This window comes from Corvus cornix, chromosome 5 (genome assembly GCF_000738735.6).
Source record: "Corvus cornix cornix isolate S_Up_H32 chromosome 5, ASM73873v5, whole genome shotgun sequence".
In the NCBI taxonomy this organism is placed as follows: Eukaryota; Metazoa; Chordata; class Aves; order Passeriformes; family Corvidae; genus Corvus; species Corvus cornix.
In genome coordinates, this window is record NC_046335.1 from 45,466,832 (window position 1) to 45,481,934 (window position 15,103).

The following is a 15,103-nucleotide window of genomic DNA, read 5'->3' on the forward strand; positions in this document are numbered from 1 at the left end:
TTTCCAGAAAGATTTTGATGTTTAATTCTTTAGAAAACATCCCCCTTCTCTGTCTAACTGGTACCTACCTTGCAGGGCTGCAGATGGGTGGCAAGCAGAGTCCTCTCTGAACAACAATCAGCCTAGAATTGTATTGGTTTTTTCAAGGTATCTTTGATCTAAGATAACTGTGAATATATCCAACTCTTGGCCTAGAACAGATCCTTGGTCCCTTTTTGTTTGCCCTACGTGGAGGCTGAGCAGCTGGAAACAGCCAAAGAAACACCTAGGTGGTAAACACCTTCATGTCTGTAAGCATTCCTGAGGCACAGGCTGAGACATTCTGTCCCTGGCTGTAAGAACAGCCCATCAAGCTACGGGCAGGCAGTCATTACCTGAAGCCACAGTGGGACACCTCTGAATTAGGGCAGGAGCCTGTCCTAGACCTGGGATGGCCCTAGGAATGAAGAGACACAGAGCACTGTAGCATCACATGGTGCCAGACATCTGTCTCTCAAAGCTGATGACCCCTTCAGTGTGTTGGGTCATGATTGTTTTTTTTATCTCTTGCAGCAAAATTCTTCCTAAATATTGCTCCTTTCAAATTTTGATGAAGGTTTCCATGACATTAAACAACAGTATAAAAAGAAAATCCTGCTAAATATGTTTCATCTTTGCTTAAATATTTCCACGTCCTTCCCTGGTGTCAGAATTTTAGCTGTGACATGAGAAGTATCACACTTGCAGGTGCACCAGCATGCCAGGAATGGTGTCTGGAGGGTAGTAATGTACTAACTATCTTCCACAGGAACCATTCCCCACGTTTCCTTCTTTTGAGCTGCTGCCCTGGCCTTTGCTTGCTGACTTGCTTGCAATCAACACCTGGGGTCTCAGTGCTTTAGTGCCTTTAAATGAGCACATATCCTCCACCCAAGAGCATTTCTTGTTTCCTTCGTGTACTGCACTAACTTGTGCATCCCACAGCAAATTGGTTTCAAGCTGTCCCAGCATCTCCTCACCATCAGCAGATGGAAGGACAGTGATTTTCAGATACTCTTGGAAACGCGGAACAGGGAGGTGGGCACCGAGAATACATGGAGTTTGTTGCATCTGGTTAGCACATGCTTCAAGGCAGCTATCTATAGTTCAAAGAGCTGGTGATGACAGCCAATAACCCTTTCCAGCACTGGAGTCACAGTTCTGCCTATTGCAGTACAAAAATATGGGTGCACTAAGCAGCTCATCTCTCAGACAGTGGAAAAGGTACAAATAGTGGGTCAAGAAGAGGAAAAGGAGGGCAAAGAATGACACTGGTAATCCCTGGTATGAGAAAAAGGGATAGGGAACCCTAGAGAAGGAGATAATACAACTTCATGCAGGTTTCATGCTTGGATTTTGAAAAATAACATCAGGGAGCAGAGCTGTGAAGGGAGGCTTGCTGGAATACAGCAGGGGAAGGACAGCATGCAGGCAACTTGCAGACAAAAAAAAGGAGAAAAGGACAAAATAAGGAGCAAAGGCTCCTTGGGGTATCAGCACCTTCTGCTACTCAACTGACAGAGTGTGTGACCCTAAGCTTATTACTTGTTCTGAGGCTTCCTCCTGTTCTGATGTAGGCTCTTAAAAGTATTTTGATGGGGAGCAGGGAGGTATTTTTCAGAAGCTTCTTCCTTTAATGGCAGTGAGCTTGCATCCGAATCCAGCGATCCGAGTGCATGGTTTTATGCCAGGACATCAGCTAGCTCTCGTTTCACACATAATCTCGTGCTATGTGACAGACAGTGTCATCTGCTGAAAAGGGTTACTGCAAAATGTGTCTTGCCATCAGGGATCTTGTGTTCACTTGGAGGGAGAAAGCTGTAGTTGATAAGCTTGCTGCCTTTGCAGGAGCAAAACACATTTTGTGGTGGCTGCATGTGGGGACAGAGTCTAGAAGCTTTCTTATGTTCAGCCTGCTTAAAATCACAGTTTAAAAAAATAAGATTAAAAATAATTTTAAACATAATGTTTTAAAAGTAGGTCAAAAGCAGTCGAAGATATTGGGTAATTTTGTTTCTTAGGAGTACAAGTCAGGACCTTATAAAGGGGACAGTTTTTCAAAAAGGAATGCTCAGCTTTTTCTGGAAACCATGTCCTTTTAAATTGCCATCTCAGTTACACTCAGACTGTTTTTGGTCCTTTGTAAGAGGATGTGGAACCATCAGAGGAAGTTGCAGCCCTTGTGCACAATAAAAATGTTACCTAACGAGCAGGAATGTTGCAACCACCATTTTTTCCTTGCAAAATGAACTGGATATTCTCGTGGTTATTTTTTCTTCCCAAAACTCATAAGCAGAGGTCGTCCTACACATTCCCTTCTAATGAATAAGTTCTCCCTTATTTAAAAAACCTAAAGAATGTTGTAGCTTTTTAATAGTGAGAAAATTTGTCTTCTGTACATGGAGATTACTGAATGACTTTCTGCCTTCACCTTTAGTAAAGGCCCAAAAGGTTGGTGACAATACTTTCAACCCATGCTCTTGGTTGCATCATTGAGGAGGGAACTCTGATTTCTTTGAAGTGTATGTGTTCAGCCCACATCCTAACTCTTTTGACACAGAAAGGTGAAAATTTAGAAATTCTTCACTATGTATAACATCAACTATTTCAGGCAGTTATTGTGACAAATAAACCTTGCTTCTCATTTCTCAAGGATTGTTTCAGACTCTTCCATGAACCACTTACCCATCAGGAAGAAAGGATACTGTTCTTCTGGTTGAATTCATGCAACTAAGCTGATGCAAAGGAGGTGGTGGGATATGTACCCTGAATGAGGGGAACTGGGGGGAGAGAAGCTGGATCATAGCTGGAAGAAATAGGGGATGAGAGCAGCAGTAATGTGAGATTGCTTCAGCTCCTTGTGGAATTGCAGCCTGGCATCTTAGGATTTCGCAGCCCTGCTTTGGTTTTCACTGGCAGTCATAGAGCTTCCCTCTCCCCTCTGTGTATAGTTTCTGCTTGTTTTGTTCCTCCTGCTTACTTCTGCCAAGGCAAAATGTACATATACGTATCAACATAGACTTTGGGATATTAGGAAAGATTAGGAAAGAGTCTGCATTCACACACACATCCTTGCTTAATGCAGTGGTTCATCCAATTACTACAATTTTGTAAAAATAACAAAGGATTTTGAGGGCCTCTCTTTGCATTGCCTAGATACTTTCAAAGGAATTAATAATTCTTGTAATTAGTGTAGTCTGCTTTCAGAAAAGTGAGCTGCTTGAGCTAAAATCATGTTTCCTTTTATTGTTTTGGGTTAAAAGATAAACTGTGTGTTTTGTTGAGTTTTACTACCTAGCACCTTTTGAATTACCAGTGATGCTTACGGTTAACACTTTCTGTCTGCTGAGGATTAGTGCAAGACTTGTGCAAATCTTAAAGCATGGACGTACTGTTTAAATGAATCTAGCTGGCATGTAGGTCTGTTGTAGGTCTGAGGAATGTAACCCTCAGCCTTGACTCTTCCAGCAATGTATAAGTTTTGGGAGACTAGAATATTTTGGGGCTACAAGGAAGACAGGTCTTTGAACACTAAATTAATTTCAATATGATTTTACATCTAGCCACAGTGACCTGAAATATATGTTGACAAAACAGTAGTTGAAAGTCTTTCTACACCTTTTTGCTGCTGCGACATCTGGTTTATTGCATGAGAGTACACATATATTTCTGCTTATCTTTACAGCAAATTTTGGCAGGGGTAGATGATCTGCAGCAGGTGAAGGCCCTAGAGATGCGAGTAGACACCAGAGAGATCAGCTTGGGGAACTTCGGTAAGAAAACACCTTATTTTCTGCTCACCATTTTGAATTTTCCTTTATCATGTCTTGACTGGGGACTCACTAACCAGCCAGTGAAAAGTACTGTCCTTCTCAAGAGTTCTTGAAACAAGATCTCCCTGGTGTACTTCACACTCTTTGATCTCTGTCTTCTAGTGTGAGGCCCTGAATAGGACTGGAAACTCTGGCAATGGGATGAGTGACACGACTTCTGTCTAAAGCCAATTAGTTTGAACAAATTTTTCTTGTATGATATGCTAGACAAGAGCATTTACTCTTGTCTCTAGCAAAACAGGAGCCAAAGGTCAGCTCCTCTCCACTGTGAGATTTCCCTGTGACTGAAGAATTGCCAGTGGTATCAGGTGACCTGTGCTTCCAGCAGCCTATCTTTGCACCCTGTACAGCCTCACTGAGCTGTGCTGGAAAATGAGCTGGAGGCAGGTCCTGTAGATACATCATTTTGATGAGCCCCAAACAGTCCTAACACTTGTCATTCATTTTTATATCATCATCACTGCACCAGGGAAGTGAGAAGTACCAAAGGAATTCCCTCTGTCGCAGAGTTAACACTGAGAATATAAAGCCTTCCTTTTTTTTTCCAGTACTCGCAGTCATTTTCTGTCATGTGGATTCCTACCACACCCAAGTCCATCTTGTGCTACAATGAAGCTGAGTAACTACTGCAGGGTAATATTTTCTGTGCTAAAAAGGAGTCCTGTCCCCAAAACTGTGTGCTGGTGTTTTCAGTCAGGCAGTTAATTTTTCATATGCAAATTACTCTAATGTAACAGCTGATTAGCTTTAATGGGTCTTTTGATGTCTATTTGTCAGGAATGTTTGAGCAAGAACAGTGAAGGGGGCTTTTGTTTTGTATTATATAGCCCCTTTGTATTGGTTATTCTGTTTATTTCATGAGTAAGTCTCTTTCTCATAGTCACTTGATAATTTAAGGTAAATTACATCCGTTTCTTTCAGAGATCGTAATCTATTCAATCATGTTTCCTCCAGTTGATAAAGAAATCTCATTATGCCATTTCTATAATGCTCAAAAGTGGTGCTTCCATTCCTATGCCATTTTACATTAGCTGTGACAAGCTAGCAAAATGTTTCACCTTCATCACTCTCTACTTCCCTTTCCTTTCCATTACTGGAATAAATCTCTTTCTCCTCTCCATGGTTAGCCTTTTGCAACCTTTACAGAATACAAAATACAGAACACTATGTCCATGATGCAAGTAATTTCCATCTTGTTTATATCCCACTGTTCACACTGAGAGTTGGCCCTTGAGGGCCATAAAAACCAGCACCTGCAGGTCCCCAGTGCTTTTGAGAATAACAGAACATCAAGATCATTCTGAATTTTCTTCTGGGTAATTTTAAGGTGCGTTTCTGAGTTTCCTTCCTGTGAAAATCTCTTTGCAAATGTCAGCAGGTGGCTAGGGCAGAAAGTTTGCTTCAGTTTCTTCCCATTTTTTTTCAGATGGCAGATGATTTTTAGGCACATGGAGTAACGCCTAAATTTTTAGGGGTTTTGCAGAGCAGTTTGCACCTCCACTGTGAATGGTGCAAGCAAGATTGCTGTTGAAGGTGTTGGGCTCATTGCCTGCTCCCTGTTGGCTGCCTGCCCCTGGAGCTGTACTTCTGATGTGGTCTGTGGTCACAGGGGTCTGGAGAAATAGCCTGAGGAAGAGATGGGTAAGAACCAGACCAGCTGGAATGACACACGTTCCAGTGTGACAGGACATAAAGTTTTCCCCCTATTAGGGTAGTCAAGCAATAGGAGTATCCAGAGAGATTTGGAGACTTCATCCTGGTAGGTTTTCAAGTGGGTGAAGATCTGAGCACCCTGGTCTGATCTCATAGACAACCTGGCTCTGAGCAGGATGCTGGGCTTGAGACCTCTGACTGTCCCCTCCAGCCTGGACTGCTCTGTAATTTGGTGTTTCTTTCACATTTCAAAGTGGGCTAATAAGCCTTCTGTACACATATTAAACCACATCACCTTGCTTTCACTGTATTCCTTGGTTGTGGAAGGTGGTTAAGAGCATCTTTATCATCAGCAAATTGTTTGGATGATCAGTCCACACTCAGTAAACAATATTGTTTTGACTGGTTTTATGTGTAAAGATAAAATAGGCCGTGCAAGCTCTTAAATGGCCAGGTGGAAGTGTTAAAAGCTACAAGACCGCACATAACTCTGGGTCACCTGGAACCTTACAGCACTCGAATCCCAAATTTACACCACAGTTTCCACTTGAGAAACTTTTCAAGATTCACAGCCTGTGTTACAGACTGTAACACAAACACTCAGGGCCTAAAGATTGCTAGAGTAATTCAAAACTTGTTGCTTGATGTTTTTCTTGAGACCATTCCACTTTGGGGTGTGCTCAGCTTTAAAGCACCATCCTGTTAGCCTTGCCCAGTTTGTCAGGTCTGCCTCTGCAAAATGGCATGACCTGGTGGAGAGGAAGAGTTATTTTTCTTAGGGGCAAGGTCTGGGATAAAACATAGAAAGACTGATTTTGAAATATTTTCATGTGATCAGTTTTAAAATAAAGGAAAGGCTTCATGCCAGAGCTTAAATCTGAATCTTTGCAGGACTTGGGGTAATTGCTGAATTCTCTAGCTGTTTTCAGTGCACCTTGCTGGGTGACAGATGAAACACTGGCAGCTTTGCATATCTTGGAGTTGGTTTCTGTGCTCTTCAGTTGCATGTAGACCTCAGTTCATATTCAAACAGAGGGACTATTTCCTTTTCATTAGATTATCCCTTCAGTTTTGACTGCTGACAGGTATGGAATTGCATTCATGACCGGCTCATAGAAATTCCTGTTGAAAATAATGGTGGGATAGAGTAATTTAAGATACTACATAGTCCTCTTATTTCTAAGTAATTTTAATAGCTCCAAATCAAGTTACCCACAGTGCTGTTCGCTGGTCCTTATTGAATTGTTGCCTGCTGGTGGCCAGACTAAGTTGATTACATGTCTGGAGACTGCCACTTCCCTTGCACATGTTTTATCAAGGCAAAGCTCTGCCAAGGGTTCAGAAGTAGCCATGTGCTATTTCTCACACAGGGTCATCCTCTCTCTTTCCTCTTGCCCTATTTGTTGGCATTCCTGGTGCAGAGCCAGGACACCTTTGCTGGCAGCCAGCGTGGCAGCAGCAGGTGCCTGCACAGCCAGGGAGCAGCACAGAGGCTGGAGGAGTGAGTCTGGGATGGGTGTTCCTTGCCCAGGATGGTCTTGGCTTAGCTAGTACTGACAAACTTGCTGAGCAGGGCTTGGGCAGGGTCTCCAGGAGTCACAAGTATGTATGGGGCAGCGTGCTTGTGTAAAGCCCTGCATTGATGTGTTTTCTTCAAGATCCCCATCTCAAGTAGCTGGACTGCAGCTGCCTTGGGTTTGCCTGAAAGGGCTGTGGTCTCACCTTCTGTTGTATTGCCCAGTTTCTGCACCCCAGAAATGTGCAAAAAAGTGCGTGTGTAGAAATAGCATCCAAGTGATGTATCTTACTTGATCAAACACAGTTCATGTGAACTAAACAGACTGTTTAATTTGCATGTCAGGTTGCTCCTGCTAGAAGAATACGACCTGTTTTCATGTGCCTGTTTTGTGTTGTAGGATCAACAAAGCACAATGGTTGCCTGATGCCAATGCAAGCATTTGTCAGTAATTACTTTTGTTTGTTTTTCACTAGTCCATATTCCAAAAGACACAAGAAGTCAAGCCACGATGATTTTTTGTTAACAATAGAAAAACAAAGATATATGATGCTACCTAAAGAATACTTCATAATGTAAACAGCAAGTGTTAGAAATAGAAGTGTTGTAACTTGTAGAATATAATAAAACCAGTATTTTGGCTATTTTCTCTTTACTCCTAGTCAGTTTTCTAAATGTCACCTGCTGTACCAAGGCACCTTGGACATTGCTACCCTGCTTGTGAAGTGCAGCCCTTCAGGCAGTGTTGTTGAGTGTGTGTGTATCACTTTTATTCACCTGCCTTGCAGTTTGATTTCGTTCTGCCCTTCATTTAGTTTTGTTCCACTGGTACAGTAGAATGGTTTAACACTAGTACATTGTTGGTGGTTAGTAATTTCAGAGCCATGTAACAAAACCAGCCTTTAGTGAAAGGGAATCGTAGACAGATGAGATAACACTGCTCGTCATTCTGAATTCTCAGCCTTGTCCTGCAATCATCAGCATTCTTGTGGACCATTCTTGCTTTAAAAAATCGAAATTGTACAAGGAAGGCAGTTTCAGGATAAGGAATAAACTGCCTGTACTTATAAAATTAATATAGAAGTTAATATTGTTGTATTTCAGGGTATTTTTATATGTTAGTATCATGTGTCCTTGCTCTGAGGAAAGGTGTCATGAGGGTTAAAATTAAGGAATTAGAAATACATTGTTACATTGGGATAAATATGTTGTCACTTCATTTTACAATTTTATCTTCTTAATTTAATCTTCCAGCCTCTAATCTATTTATAAGGATTTGGGACTCTAAAAACCATCAAAATCAATGGAACAATGAATTCTTATCACCAAAGAACGATTTCATATCGATATGAAACTGAAAGGAGGGAAGAACCTGCAGATTTGCAGAAATACATTGCAGAATATTGCTGGCAGAATTTTGCACCACCACGCATTGTATATTTCTATTTCAAGCTACTAAGCCACACGTTAAAGTGTAACACTTCAGAAGTTCACAGGGATAGATTGTGCCAAAATGCAAACAAAAATCTGAGATGGAGATCAAGTTACTGTAATGAAATAACCAGATGTGAAAATTGTGTCTTCAGCCTGTCACTCGGCCTCTTTGGATTGTTTAATAGTTGCTTCTTTCCTGAACCATCCCTAAATGCATTCAGTGGAAAGCTTTTCCTTGGGCAAGTCTCTGCATTTCTCTTGACTCTTCATTCAGATCTGCTGCTTAACACTAGTCCTTAAAACTCCTTTGCTTTGTAAAGCTTTGCAACAGCCTTTGTGTGGTAACCCTTTTACCTCTCTGACTGAATCCATGGAAAGGCTATTGCCCACTTTTGAACTGAGACTGGAGAGGCTACTGCATCCTCTCATTTTTTCCTTTAATACTTCAGGGGATGTCATTTAATCACTGTGTCCTTGTCAGAAACAGGATAGAAATTTTTCAGAGTGTAGATTTATTTTTTTTTGGGGGGGGGGGAGGGCAATTTCTTAGGGCATGATTTATATCTGAGGAAGTCTTTCTCAGTAGGTACTATGACTGCTGTGAGTAATTAACAGAAATCCTAGTATTTCCTCTGCCAGGACTCCAAATTATTTGGTTGCCATATATACGTATAAATGTATAAAACTTGTTTGACATGAGAAAGCGTACCCTGCAGGATAAGGATTGTGTGTTCTAATCGGTGCTCCAATTTTTATGGATTGTGGAAAATGATTAAAAAACAAGGCTAAAAGAATTGTACTGTGTGTTTTGAATTTTTTGTATTTTCAAAAGTGCTTTGCAAAGACGTGAACTGAAATACTTGCAGTACAGCATGAGGATCAATATGTGCACTATAGTTGCTCCAAAACAACGAGATGCAGATAATGCTTCTATTAAAACATGATGTATTAAAATGTTTTTGCCACAAATGCTCTTGTTCTATTTGGGGAATGAACAACATGACCTCCCTTGTTTGCTTTTGAGATCCCACTCCCCTTTCTTTTTTTTATCCTTCGCAAAGCACTGGAATGGTATCCTTCTGGACATTGGTAAGTCACCCTTGCCAGACAGTGATTACTCAGAGAACTCATAAAAATATTTGCTGAGAACACATTTTAGTGTTTCAGCTATGATCCAGTTTGTCTAAAATTGGTATTACTTCTACATGGTTGCATGTTATACTGGAGGATGCTCAGCAGCCTTGAGTAAACTCTGCTGGTGGGAATGGGTAAACATTTGCTACTGTCTGTAAGAAATGGTTTCTGAGACTTGAGCTTATGTCTAAATTATTCTGTAGCTCGGAGGGATTTGGTGTATGATTTTGGTTCAGAGATACCTTTAGAGTGAACAAAAAAGGCAAATGTCTCTCAGAGATAGGAAAAAAAAACCATTAATTAAAGTAATAACAACAGAATACTGAGGGTTTTATAGGTATGAAACTTGCACAGTTCAATGGTAAACAATTGATCATATCCAGAAAATGAAAAGGAGAAAGCAATGCTTTGCAAAATGTAGCATCTGGGGGACCTGTGAACTATAAAAGATGATGTTATGATGTGGAACATTATGTGTTTGTTGTTTGACTCGAAGTTACAGTTTGAAGAAGTGTTACTTGGCTGTGTATGAAGTTAGTCCATCACTACTTGCCATTAAATAGGTCATGGAATGCTACACTCTGAAGTATCCCTTAGCTCTGCAGAGTATCACTCAGTTAATAGTCAGTCAGGATGGGGAATCAGACCAAAGAAAACAGACACCCATCAAGCCAGTTTCTTTTGTTGTCTGTCTGGAAAGGTGCCATATCAGAATTTCCAGAGAGGGGTTCAAAAATTGTAATTGGGTAGTCATGCAGACAATACGTATGTGTTTCAAAAATGCAAAGGATTAAATATTTTTTGAGTGAAATAATCTCATTGATTTTCTTAGAAGAAGTCCAGCACAGGCCTGGCAGAAACAGCTAAGAAATGCATGTAAAATTAGATGCTTCAACTTATAATTGTCATAAGTTTCCTTTACTCTAAACCCAGGTCTGCGAAGTGATCCTTTTTTCTGTTCCCACAGGTGTGCATCTGCCTAACCTGAGAGAACTGAAGTTAAACAATAGCTTGCTTGTGTCTGTGAGGTAAGAAATGAATGATTCTATGAAATAAATATAAAGAATAACAGCCCTCAATTTTATTGAAGTGATAAAATCTTCATTTGTGCTGCTTTCATTCCTTCCATTTCTCCATGCTATGATAATGGATTAGGTCATGAATGTATGCTTCACTACCACATAAGTTTAAGGACAGGACCTGATGTGGAATAAATCAGTGTAGCTGCAATAGTGCCAATGAATTAGCCTTAGTTTGCCACCAGGGAAGTTCCTGCTGTGCTGAAGTCCGTGGAAATTTGTTGCACATTTGAAAGGAGCTAAAAATTCCCCTCTTATCTATGTCTAGGTGCTTGGATTTCAGCGTGTTTCAGCCTTTGGGCTTTTACTGTGCACAGTAGCCTGTTCCATACAGGTCAGACCAGTTCCTCAGCTGATGAAAATCGCTTTGGCTTTATTGAAGTCAATGGAATCAGGCTTATGAGAGCTGCCCTGAAGCCTGCATGTCCCTGGCTTGCTGGGCTGCATGAAAACATCATGTTTCCTCCCAGACAGCTGGGGGGTTGGTTGGTTGGAAAGGTGAAGTGAAAACCATGACAATGAAGAGGCAGAGCTGTCTTCTCTCTCCTGTGCTGGTATCTTAATTACCCTTGCTAATTAATGCAAAGTGGAAAAATACAGTTCATATCAGAAAAGGGCTATGTAAAAGGCCCAGACTGCTCTCTGGCTTTGTATGGCTATCTGCTAAACTCATGGGGGAAAAAGTAGTGGGTTTGCCAATTCTTGTTGAAGAGAACACGTTCCCTCATAAGAAATGGCAACAAATTCTTCCTGGTCTCTCTAAAATAGCTAACGAACTTCAGTTGCTACACTTTGATCTCATTTTCCCTTGTTCTGGTGATGAGATGAAGTATCTGCAGTCTAAATTTTGTTTTTCTCACCTTCTGATCTGTAACATGTAAACTTGGTGATTCTACATTGCTGCAATTATTTCAATAGCAACCAGCCGTTGTCATAAGCATGAAATTGCTCCATTATTGCAATGGAGGAGTAAGTAAGTGGGTGAAAAACTTCTAAATTTTGACAATATTAAGAGATATTTTGTTATAATAAAAAGAAAGAAAAAGTGGTTTTTAGTTTGATCAAAAATCCATATTCTCTTAAAATGTGTCAACAGAAAACATTTTGATCAGTTCTGTTGGTATTGAATATATGAATGCAGTTCAGGAAGATGGAGCTGCTTGACTCATGGTTTTAGCAGGATTTTGTACCTCTGTATTCTGAGACTGTAATTTCTGTAATGAAAAGTTCTGGCAAACCATTTTCTTTGACCTGACACCCTTGTGGTCCTTGATGCAGGGAATACTTGGTCTCAAGTTTTGATTTGATCTACTCTAATGTAAATATGTTTGGGTTTGGATATCAAGTCCAATATTGTGATGATTCCCAGGCACTCCAGCCCCAGGAGAAGCTACCTGCTCCTCCTTCTGTGTGCTAGTTAAATGCACTTGTCAGGGAATAGGTAAGGGAAGAAGAAGGTTTTGTTAGCTCTCCCAGACATGAACTCAGTCTGCATAGTTGCAGCAGTAGCTTTCTTTTATTAATTTCCATCTTTGACAACCTGTCATTGAGAAACACAGATCATTTAAGGGCACATCCCATGCAAGCACAGCCTTGTACTTGAACTTTATTTTTGGATGTCTGCATCATGTCAATTTAATGCCCATTAGAGCAGCATTGCTGCCACAGCAGTAGTGATGCCTGCTATACCTAATGTAACATAGCTGTTGCATTCTAGAGGCTGCTGCCATTTAATCCAAAATTTGGAATCTCAGTTCTGAATTAATCCTGTTGATATTTGAATTCTGTCCAAAAAAGTGATTATTTTGTTTTATTCAACCAAACCCTTGCAAATGAGTCTTTTGAGGATGACAGAAAAAATGTTCTTCCTCCTTACTGAAAGTAATTCCCACAGATTTTGTCAGCCATAAGGTCAGAATCATTGTAGTTGTAATTCGAAAATGGGCAGCAGATAATGGGAAACATCTTGTAGGGACCAACTGGAAGATTGGTTTGTTTAGAGAAAAGAAGGTAAGGACAGAAAAGCAGAAAAAAGACAGAGGGTGTTTTGTGTATACTTGGGATGCTAAAAGCAGGCATTCTTTTTATGTGATAAAAACATATTCTGGTGAATCATTATGAAGAAAAGGCTGTCAGTGTGTGTGCATGAGTGGGTAATAAGATGGGAAACTTTGCATTGTCACTTTATTTTTTTTTCATTTTGTCTTGCAGAGTAGGATTACCTAATTATTTTAGGATGAAATGGAATTAAAACTGTTGTTCTATTTTTTTTTTTTTTCATTTTAAAAAGGGAAAAAAATTTACTTGGAATTTTAAAAATGGGAGAAGAATTTACTTGGTAGTAAACAGGACATAGGGAGATGTCAAAATGAAGATTTATGATCCTGACTTCAGTTACTGATTTTTTTGGGGAATTTGTTCCTGTCAACCTCACATAGGAACTTAAATTGTGAGGATGCTGAGGTGTTCATTGCCATGCACTGTTCAATGGAAATTGAAGGAGTCATGTTCTGGCAGTGAGGAATCAAGGTGTTCTTATAGTACAGTTTTCTATGGGAGAGCAAGGCTTGCTAGGTCAGTGAGTTTGGATATTGGCTTCTCCTGGTAGCTCCTGAAGAAGCTGTGATTCTTTTGATGGGGAATGTGGTTGAGCTACTTTAGCTGTAAATTCTCCAATCCTCCTAAAGCTTGCATTACTTTGAATACTTGAAACTTTGAAAGGATATCATTATCAACTATTTAATTCAATCCAAAAGGAAAATATATCCAAGTTTATTTGCAGATAATCAGTCTTGGCAGTTGAAAGGGAATTTCTTTTTTGGCTGTTTCTGGGTTTTGGTTTTCTACTGGCCCTTTGCTAAAGGGAACAGCTCTGGAAAATCCAGTGTACTCTGTGAGAAGAAAATAGTACATATTGTTGCTAATTTTCTAAATCACTATAATTTTATTATGTCCGTGTTTGATGACCTTCACCCCTTTGCTAGCAACTGAGAAATTCTAGATTTATGAACTGATAATTGAGGATGAAAAGTCAAGCCTGTTCCATAGAGTGCCTGTTAAAATCTGCCTTTTTTTTTTTTTTATGACCACGGTCTTCATTTTTGTAATGTTCCCAGTAAAAGAACTATATTTCAAGGCCCATGAATTACTACTTCTGCTTTGGCATGTAGCCTATGTATTTTTTTTTATCAGACTGCCTTTATGCTCAGTCCAGGGATGAAGGAAAAGATCTGTTTAAAAATGTTTAGAGATATATCTTTACAAAAGGGCTTTTAAATCAGATAGAGGAATCTTGGGACCTGGTTCCCATAAGTTCCAGCAGAAGCTGTTTGAGCAGCTGAAGTTCATTTCCTCCCATTCAGCACTACACACTGTAGCCAGCAGAAGACTGATCACTCTCAGGGCTTCTCAACCAAATGTTTCTAGCAGAGAGGGGCTGTCATGTTTTAAGTGAGATGAAATGCAGAGACTATGAAGTGTGAGGACAGAAGTGAGTATGGAGGATATAGGGAAAGGAAAATAGATTTTCTTTATCCAGATAGAGTTAACATTTCATTGCTGCAGTTCTCTTAAATGGTCTTGCACTCTTGCAGAAGCATCCCCCAGAGCAAGAGGGAAGTAATCCTGGTCTGTTTCAGTCAGTAAAATCATGAGGAGGTTCAAATGAGTAAGGTGCAGAGTACATTCAAGATCAACAATTCTTATGCTTTTATGATCCTTAGGTTTTTGTTTTGTTTTTTTAACACCAGCTCCTGGAGACAAGACTAGCAACACAGGAATCTGTATTCACATTTTGCAATGTTTTGAGCCCTCTTGGCTGTGAAAAAAACCCCTGTAAATATGAGCCAAGTGATTTGAGTAAGGATTTTGCTGATCATTTTATGACTTTAAGAAACCAGAGCCGAACTAATTCTTTCTTTATTGAGGATAAGGGCTCTAAAGTAATGTTTAAAAGTATTTTTTGAGACATGAATCAGGATCTTTAGGTATTTTAACTTAGCAGTATAACTCCTTGGTACTTATCCAACAAAGAGTTTAAGGAAATATAATATCTTTAAAGCCACAAGAAGTTTGCCTTCAGTGGCATTGCTCACGAGCTGAAAATTAAACATTGGTCCAATTGCTTTGCTGGATCTGGATCAAGTAACACCATCTTGTATAAGACTGAGCTGTGACACTGATCACCCCAAAATTTGATGCGCTGCTGATGATGTGTCTAGGCACCAACTATTTGCTGGATAGTTTTCCCTCAAACAGGAGGAACATGGGGGCAACATTCTCCTAAATTTGCTTTTTGTCCTTGTCGTTTTTACTTATTCCTTTCCTCTTTTTTTTTCCTCTCCAGTTTTTTTCCTCCCTTTTCTTCTGTCATTTCTAATCTTTTGCAATTACTGGATTACTATGCTTGATGCATAGTAACGTGTACATAGGTACAT

The 15,103-nt window shown here is 40.0% G+C and overlaps 1 protein-coding gene across 5 annotated transcripts in view; it reads left to right on the forward strand.

Annotated features, from left to right (window-relative positions):
* The window catches only part of LRRC56 (leucine rich repeat containing 56), a 58,987-nt gene that overhangs the window by 17,056 nt on the left and 26,828 nt on the right, over positions 1 to 15,103 (forward strand). For 4 of the 5 annotated variants that reach the window (XM_010402796.2, XM_010402731.2, XM_010402992.2 and 1 more), the window contains 2 exons: positions 3,704 to 3,791; positions 10,556 to 10,616. In XM_010402796.2, coding sequence (XP_010401098.1) covers positions 3,704 to 3,791; positions 10,556 to 10,616 — 149 coding nt within the window. Of the gene's footprint in view, positions 1 to 3,703; positions 3,792 to 10,555; positions 10,617 to 15,103 lie in introns of those variants that run through there. The other variant, XM_039552509.1, reaches the window with a different exon arrangement.